The sequence below is a fragment of the Arachis ipaensis genome, chromosome B4, assembly GCF_059453495.1.
Source record: "Arachis ipaensis isolate K30076 ecotype BB chromosome B4, ASM5945349v1, whole genome shotgun sequence".
Lineage (NCBI taxonomy): Eukaryota > Viridiplantae > Streptophyta > Magnoliopsida > Fabales > Fabaceae > Arachis > Arachis ipaensis.
The window spans coordinates 36925045-36934564 of record NC_142439.1 but is presented as its reverse complement, the minus strand read 5'-3'; the positions used below and the strand labels follow the sequence as shown (position 1 = coordinate 36934564).

General features: G+C 32.2%; 1 protein-coding gene across 1 annotated transcript; it reads left to right on the top strand.

Moving 5' to 3' along the window:
• The first annotated feature begins 1553 nt into the window (after positions 1–1553).
• On the top strand, positions 1554–6217 carry LOC107639276 (pfkB-like carbohydrate kinase family protein). Its single transcript, XM_016342758.3, has 9 exons — positions 1554–2227; positions 2350–2475; positions 2795–2897; positions 3691–3738; positions 3832–3929; positions 4079–4193; positions 4289–4371; positions 4733–5294; positions 5862–6217. The coding sequence occupies exons 1-9, from the start codon at positions 2201–2203 to the stop codon at positions 5918–5920; spliced, it is 1221 nt and encodes a 406-aa protein (XP_016198244.1). The 5' UTR covers positions 1554–2200; the 3' UTR covers positions 5921–6217.
• Positions 6218–9520: the final 3303 nt, after the last annotated feature.

The window sequence follows — 9520 nt, the reverse complement described above, 5'->3', positions numbered from 1 at the left end:
TTGTCATTACCATCATCCACTAGCCACTCCTCTCACCATCATATTCCAAACGCACCACCTCATAACTATACCTATATTCATCCAAAACTTCAAATTCCTTTTCACTATCTTTATACTTTTTACCGCCGTCACAATTCTGTCACAACTCTCTCAATGTCGATAGCTTGCTGTTATGAAATTTTATTTTGTCTCAATTCTTACTCATTACTCTCACTTTAAACTATCACCACCATCACCATAAAAAATAACAAATTTAGAAACTAATAATAATAATTCACAACAAAATCGAAAAATAAAATTTACAATCCAAAATTCTCAAATATTTAAAATAAAATTCAAACAAATAAATAAAATAACAAGAACAATAATAGAAACAAAAATAGTTTTAGAATTAACAAAAAAATGAATAAAAAGAATTAAGCTATGACAGAAATTAGAAATAGAGAAAGATATTGTGGTGAAGTTAGTTAGAAAAGGTTAAAATTGGAAAGAGATTAGAATTGCAGTGGCTGATAAAATAAAAAAAGGTTGGGAGAATGACAACTTTTGAAAATTTTGAGAAAGAATGAAAATAGTAAGGGTGTACGTGGTTTGGCTCAGTTCGAAGATTCGGTTCGGTCTCGAATATTTTAGGGACTAATTTAGTGTGATTTTATCAGGTTTAAGGTCGGGTAAGGGTCTCAAAAATAGACCCGGTCATTATTTTGAGTCGGGTCCGGGTCACAGCTCGGGTCACCCGAATTTGACCCGGTAGTCCGGTCATCATACACAATTAATATTTTGTGTTATTAGTGATGGATGATGGCTATTCTTATGTGAAATTTAAATATTGTAAACCTTAATATTTTGTGCTATTAGTCATTATAAGATTATAAGTTAATGTTTTATGTTTAAAATGCATAGAACTTTAGACTAATGCATAATATTGTGTTATTTGTATTGATTTAAATATTTGGTGTTATTAGACAATATTAGTATTGATTATGGTTATGCTTTAATTTTAGAGAAGGGTTGGTTCTTGTTATATTTTTTTAAGTGAATTTTACTATGTGAATTGTGAAATAATGGTTAGAGATTAGGTGATTTTTATATGCTAAAAACTCGATTTTCACCCGATTTTTATTCGATTTTTACCCGACTCGAAGGTGCGTTGGTTTTATCGAGTCTAGGATCGAATTAGGGTCTAAAAATTAGACTCGATCTATATTTCAAGTCGAGTCTGAGTTAAATCCGGTGTGATCATGCCTCTACACCCCTAAAAAATAGTAACGATGATGACAAAGTGAGAAAATGACTTACTAGAGAATTAGATTTTCTCAATTATTTTTATGGAACAGAAATAAAATATAATTTTTCATCATATACTTTATAAGTAAAATTAAAAAAAATAAAAAAATATTAAAAAAATTAAAGATTACATTTTACATCTTTAATTGAATAAAAAAATAAAAGAATCTATTTCCACTTACTAAAAGTAGAATAGTGCGCGAGGTATGAAAAATAAAATATTTTAATTTGTTCTTTTTATTATTAAAAAAAAAATACAAAACCCAGCTTCCTTTCTTCCTCCCCGTGCCACTAGCAGCAACAGCTGTCGTCTTTCCCTTCCCACCCCGACAACCATTTACCTCCTCTCCCATCATCTCCCTCCGCCACCCATCTACACACCTTCCCACCACATCCTCCTTCAGCCCTCTCCTCTTCCATCAGCCCCTGCTCTCCACTCCTCACCATTTTAACATTTTTCTCTCCTTCTGAGCCACGAGTTGCTACCTCTACCGGCGAGCTCGAAAATGATGGTGGCAGATTCGGAGAGGAGAACCACGATTCTGGACCGTTCGAGAGAAAGAGGAGAGGATCGATGTTCAAGTGATTGTGTTCTGTGCCGCCGATCGTGCGAAGATCCTTGCGGCGGCGAAATGGTGACAGTGTGACACTTAAAGTTTCTCTCTGGCTGCCGACAAGCCACCAGCATGGGAATGGTTAGTTTCTGGGAGGGGTAAAATTGGAATATCACAAAAATGGAGAGGACACGGTGGGAAAAAGAATTTCATTTAACTTCCTGTTCTTGTCTCTCCCTCTCACTCTCAGTCCCTCAACCCCCAAGCGACCCTCTGAAATCTCAGCTGAACCCTCTCAAACAAAACCCTACTTCTTTCTCCAAAGATTCATATATATCATTAGCAATTTAGCATTTCGTATGAGGAATATGCAGCCTCATCATCCTGTGAGCTTTCTTCATATTATTCTTTTTTTCTTCTTCATATTATTGTTTATTTGTCCCTCATTTTCTGTGTTGTTGAGTTTAGCACAAGTTTTATGGTAGTTTTTTGTTGTTTGTGTTGTAAGCTTGTGGTAAAAGGTGTGAAATTGGAGCATGAAGATGCAGAAGTAGTAATCATTGGGGGCATGGTGTTGGACATTCATGCCACACCTTCAATCGCTGCTAAACCAGGAACCACAACTCCTGGCAAGGTTACATTTTCTATCTCGTTCTCTATATTGTTCTCTTATTGGGGTTCTTGTAAATTACATGTGCTTATTAGTTGCTAAGGTATAACCTATAAATATAAAATTGAAAATGTATAAAATACATGTTTTAAATTGCCATTGATTCGTTTACTCGCTACAAAAATGGTGTTTTTAACGAGTGATGATGATAATGATGATGGAAAATTGCATCCTAATGCTAAGTGACTAGATGAGGGTGATGCCAGCCGGAACTGGTTAATGATGCAAAAAGAATAAATGATCATTGTTTTAAAGGGAGAATTCTTATTCTTCTTCATGTTAGGTCTATTATGTCCAAGGAGGTGTAGCAAGGAATGTAGCAGAGTGCATGTCAAAGCTAGGAGCAAAGCCATACATGATTAGTGCTCTCGGGTTTGACATGGCTGGTAAATAGATTTTACCACACATTCCTTTTTCGTCGCTACGTTTTTTTATCCCTTGGATTATCCAGCAATGAGCACCTGCTGTAGAGAAACTTCATCTGGCCTAGCTTTGAATTTGTTAGTTTGTGGCGCAACTTGAAACATTCTTCTAATTTATTTTCCTGAATTTAGATGCATGTTTTGTCTAACGGATCACACCACAAAACTCTGTTTCTTTTTCTTTTTTTCTTTTTCAAACTTTGAATTAAAGTATATTTTTTGTCCCTGAAGTTTGGCAAAAGTTTCAAAAATATTCGTAAGTTTTATTTTGTTTCAATTTTGTCCAAAAAATTTTCGATTTGCATCAAATAGACCCTTGACAGCTAAATTTTCAAAAAATTTAAGACCAATTCAACAATAATTCATCACAATTATATTTGATTTGCTTGTGTTGAAGATTGTTCTTATGTAATTGTTGTTGAATTGGTTCTAAATTTTTTCAGCCGCTAGGGGGTATATTTGATGCAAATTGAAAACTTTTGAGACAAAATTGAAACAAAACAAAACTTAAAGTTATTTTTAAAACTTTTACCAAACTTCAGGGACAAAAAATATACTTTACCTAATAATATATAATATCGTTTTCTGAAAAGTTATGCAATTTGTTTGTTAGGAATGCATGCCAATCTAACCCAGGGGTTTTGAATTGAATTGCGATTTTAGTAGAAGGATAGTATGTAGGGTGGAATTGGAAAATAAATTTTGGGAAGAAACTTGCATGATTCTGCCTCATTTCTGTATATTTTTTAATTTGTAGGAAATCTGCTATTGGAAAAGTGGAAATCAACTGGCCTATCTATAGAGGGTGAGCTCTTTTTATTATTTCCCTTTCATCACATAGATACGTTATGACGAAGTAAAATAACAATTTAATTGTACATGAATGAATTTGAGGTAGGTATTTTGAAGGATAAAGTTATTGACACTCCAGTTGTGTGCAATATATTTGATGTTAATGGTGAGGTGGCAGCTGGTGTTGCTAGTGTGCAAGCAATTGTAAGTAGATCATTCATGTCTTAAGATACTCCAAACCAAAGCCAAGCTAAAAGATGTACCTTAGAATCTCTGTAGTTCCATAATGACAGTTGTTTGGTTTTTGAGAGAAGCATGGGAAAAATATATAACGTTCAATAACATTGTTGCAGGAAAAATATCTTACACCTGACTGGATTTTACACTTCAAGAGCACTTTACTTTCTGCTCCGGTATTAATGGTTGATGCAAATCTGAGTCCTCCTTCTCTAGAAGCTTCTTGTAAATGTATGTTGCGTTTTTACACTCCTGCCGGGTCTTTGTTTGCTGGATTATGAACTCACTTGAATTTTATTTCTTCCCTTTGCATAAATACTCCTCAGTGGCGGCTGATGCAGAGTGTCCTGTCTGGTTTGAGCCAGTATCAGTTACTAAATCCCGAAGAATAAGTTCTGTTGCCGAGTATGTGAGTGCTATACTTTATACAAATGTGATATTCTTCCTAAGAACTATTTAATGATTTGGTCAAATGTGTCTGAGAAATTGGGAGTTGCAACATCCTGTAATAGACAATAGTTATAAACAGTTGTTTTGGTGTCAGCAACTCTCCTTGTGCGTCTTTGTTTTCATGATTTCTGTACTGGTGTCATCATTACATGTTAATTTAAACTCGTGCTAGCATGAGTGGAAAATTCTTTAGATTTATTAATTTGTGTGTGCCAACATATCTAAATTTGTCAACCACAATGGCTATTGTTCTCTTGCTTATAAAGTTCATCCATTGTGATCAAGTTGCTTTATGTAACATGTCGCTGTACCTTGTTTAGGTAACATTTGCTTCTCCAAATGAAGTTGAACTTATTGCGATGGCAAATGCTTTATCTGGGAGCGAAGAGTCCCATCCGCTCAAAGAATATCATAAGGAAAATAACCAGTCACCAGCATCGTCGTTTCAAATTCTGAAACCAGCAATATGTGTTTTGTTAGAAAAGGGCATCAAAGTGGTTCTAGTGACCCTGGGTTCAAATGGGGTATTTTTATGCAGTAAGGGAGGGCCAAACTGCATTAAAATCCCTGTAGAGAAAACTCGTCAGCATGGTTTTGGTGGAGAATTGTATAGGACTGTTATGCAAAGGTTTCCACCTAGTTCTTATTCTTTTTCAGAACATGGTAGAAGTTCTCGTCTCTTTGCATTGCATTTGCCCTCAGTTCCTGCATCAGTTGTGAGGCTTACTGGAGCTGGTGATTGTTTAGTTGGCGGAACTCTCACATCAATTTCTGCAGGGTTAGATATTATACAAAGCGTGTCTGTTGGCATTGCTGTGGCTAAAGCTGCTGTTGAGGCTGAGGCCAATGTCCCTTCTGCTTTCAGCTTAGCTACCATTGCTGGTAAGGTTTTACTTGTGTATGTGGATACAGCCATATTCATGCACATGTCGAATTGCTTCATTTGTTGCATGTTTAAAACTTGGAGAGTTAACAATCTGTTTATGGAATTAAATTATTTGGGATGGAAATTGTGCAAAAAATACAGCCAAAACTTTATAATGTGCACTTTAGCTTTTAACTTTTAAGAATGTGCAAACCAACCAAAACTTTCCTAAATGTGCATGTTAGCTAAACTAAGTGCACTATTCCTCCTAGAATTGTCAGTTATCCGTAAATCGTCCTCCGAACTTCAATATGGAACATTGCAATCATATTTTTATTTGAGTATTACGAGTGTTTGATGTACCAATAGTGTTTTTTAATTTTTTTTTGAATTTTTTACTTATGGAAAAGTTGTCATATGCACATCTAGAAAAGTTCAAGGGGTCGTTTTTCAAAGAGTGCAAGGTTTCTTTTAATGACAATCTTTATTGTTGGGTCTTGGGTGCATTCTAACCGTGATAGTGCCATTGCAATCTCCTTTTCCCCTGGTATCATTTTGTTTATGTTGGGGTCTTTCTTGTGCAGATGATGCTAAATATGTATACTCTAGTGCCAAAGTGCTATTCCACCAATCAATGTTGTGAATTTTGAATAGGCGTGGGCGATGAATTCTTGGAGCAAATGAAACAACTATACTCTTTGGCCCAAAGAAGAGATTTGGCTCATCTTATCAAGGTGCTTTTGCCATTGATATGAATTGATCTTATGGAAGTTCTACAAAGTTTACACATTCATATGCGAACCTTTTTCTTTTTAATATTCGATTATTAGGTGTGAAATCCCCAGCGATGAACCAAACTGTTATACACTGCGTATGGGCATTTACAAAACATCAATGACGATTTGTGTTTTTATAATTAAAATAATATTTTTTTACAAAATTCAGTGATGTTTTGTTTTAATAATTAAAATAATATTTTTTATTACAAACCACCAGTCCTTTTATAATTAAAATTTTTTTATTAAATACCATTACAACAGTGTAAAATGTTAAAATAATAAAATATTTTCATATTTCATGTTAAAATTATCCATTTATAAAAATTTTAGCCTTCATATGCAGGCCGCATAAAAAGCTCTTCAAAATAGAACAAAATTATTTGGAAATATGTAAATATTTGATTGTTTTTAGTTTTTTCCTATAAACGGTGACTTGATGGTGACCGGTTGATGTGTCACCGATTAGGGATTTGCAAATTGTGGATGGGGGCTTACAAATAGCGAAACAGAATATGTGTGGTATTTATTCGAATTCGATTAAAAAATTGCGGATATGGATTCGATCTGCAAAGTCATCGAATTGAATTGGATTCGTACACTAATTGGATTGGATTGTAGGTTTTGTGTAGGTATCCGTATATCTGTGTATCCGCAAAAATAAAAAAATAAATAAGTAAATATTTTTTTTATGTTTTATTTCAACTAATAATTATCATATAAGTTGTATTATTTTAATTTATTATTTAAGAAAAGTATGTTTAATATTATTTTAAGAGTAAATATATTTAAAAGAATAGAAAAATAAATTTTATTGATATTTTTTTAATAAAAATAAGCTTTTAAAAATAATTGTGCTTTGCGAATATATCTGATATCCAATATCCGATTTGCAAATGTGCGGATTGGATCCAAACTTAAAAATTGCGGATATTGAATCCAATCTGATAATTTTAGTGCATATTGGACTAAAAATCTGGCCATATCCGATCCGATCCGTATTCATCCCTAGAAATTGAATAAATATTATGCATTTAGGTTTTTTTATTAATCAAATTTAATTAAATTGATTTAGTATAATAAAAATTAATTATGATTATTATTATTCTAAATTTTATTGTTTAATTTGGTTGAATTTGATTTATAAAAATATTTAGATATGTAGTATTATTTATACTACTATTACTATTATCTATAAGGTTATAATTAGTAAAAAAAATTAAAAATAATTAATATAAGCGAAAAACTTGCAATAGATGGTTTTGTTAATTTCTTGGAATCTAATTATTTGAAGCGAAAGTTAAAACTAACCCCAAATAACAATGACAAAATTTATATTTATTCCAAAAGATATATGAGTTAGTTTAGTAAAGTTTTTATTTTTTAAAAATAGTTTATGAAAGAAAATATTTAGAAGTTAGTTTTTTTAAATTTATAATATATGTATTTGATAAATTAAATTAAAAATAATTTTTAATAAATATAAGTAACAACAAATACGTTTAGTAAAATATTTTTTAAAATTTAAAAATATTATAATAGATACAGTTTTGTTACTCATGTAAGTCTTTTTGGCAACTAAGTTTAACTAAGTTGGTCAAGCCTAACAAAAACCAACTTCAGATTAGAGTGCGTGTAAACAGATACTCTCCCAACTGTTAAATAGTGCGAACATTATTATAAAAAATGGTTCTTCTCCTCTGATCAAAACTGCAACGCTCAAAATTTAAATTAGGCTCAAAGTCTCTCAAAATCGTCGCGAAAAGTCAAGAAACACAGAAAGAGAACATGAAAGATTATTGAAGGTACTGTTCACTAATCGTTCAGTTTTTTACTTTTCTCTTTCTCATTTCGATTGCGAAATACCACATAGTGATATTTCTGTTTATTTAGTAGATTTATTTTGCATTCTTGCGTTGAAGTACGTATTACTGTTCTCATTATATGCTTCATTTGGTAATAATTGTGTTAGGTTGGTGTAAAAATGTTATGTATAGGTTAAACTATATTCGCATGTGTTTGAGGGATTTCCATGTTTTTGTCCATTTTTCAGGAATTTTTTTCATTGATTTGTTGTAACAATCTATAGAATTTTCTTCATATTGTATGATGTAATAAAAAAATAATAGCGGTATATTTAGTTTCTCTTTATGCTGTAACTAGACAACAAAATATTGTTCTTATGCTTTTGATATTATTTTGTACATATTTGAGTGATTTGCATATGTTTTTGTCCATTTTTCAAGAACTTTGTTCATGAATTTGTTGTAACTACCCATAGAATTTTGTTGTAGTGCTTTTGGTATTATTTTATGCATGTTTTATTGAGTTGTATGTCTTTTTGACCTAACATTGTATGACGTAATAAAAAAAATAATAATAGTGTATTTGATTTGTGTTTCGGTGTATTTCTTGTGAATTGAGTTGCACTTGATTTTTTTGTCCTTTTTTTCTTGTAACTATCCCATAGAATTTTGTTGTAGTGTTTCTGGTGTCATTATATGCATGTTTGATTGAGTTGCATGTCTTTTTGAATTCATTGTGTGATATAATCAAGAAATAATAGCGGTTTATTTGGTTTGTCTTTCGGTGTATTTCATGTGAATTGCGTGCATCTCGTGCTCTTGTTACCTATTAACCTTTTTTTTTAATTCCTTACAGAAAAATGACAAAATAACAAGCGTCAAAATATAATGTAAGCGTATATGTGTTTGAACAATTTAATTATTTTTGTATAAATATAGTTTATTTATAGAAAAATCATGATTTGAGATGCTCCACAAGATCCATTCATGATAAATTTCACAACATGAGCAATGACAAAAAAGTCATTGTTCAAGAACTGAGATTCGTTGGTATATATGATGCATATCCCTCCCATAAATGTGCCACATAAGCTCTTGAAAGAATTGACATATTCATTTGATCTGTACAATAACACACTGGACACACGATATGGTATAATCAAGATCACCCAAAAAAATATAGTAGCTTCCCCTAGCTTGACTATATCTGGTAAAAATCTATTTTGTAATATATTTTGTAAATCAAATTTCGGTGTATTATCAAATTATTTTTGTGTTATTGAAATATTTTTGCTGCTTTTGCAGGGCCATACTATCAGCCAAAATTAATTTTCAATAATTTAGTGAGGAGAATAAGAAAGTTGTTAGAAACTTCTAAGACAAAACTTTGTCGGAATTGACAAGCTCTATGATGGAAATAAATGTCAATGAGGAAGAAAATCGGCTGAAATTCAAGAGGATATTCGTTTTGTATATTCAAATGTGCTTCTTGTTGCCGATAACGATAAACAAAGTTTCTTCGGTTCACATGCCGCCCATTCTCCACGTGGACACAATACGTGAATAGAATTGGAGTAGTCACGTGCTCAACTTTCTCATCAAGCGTATCAGAGAGCACACATTGGAAAAGAAATATGCTGTTAATGGCAACCTCTTTGCTTT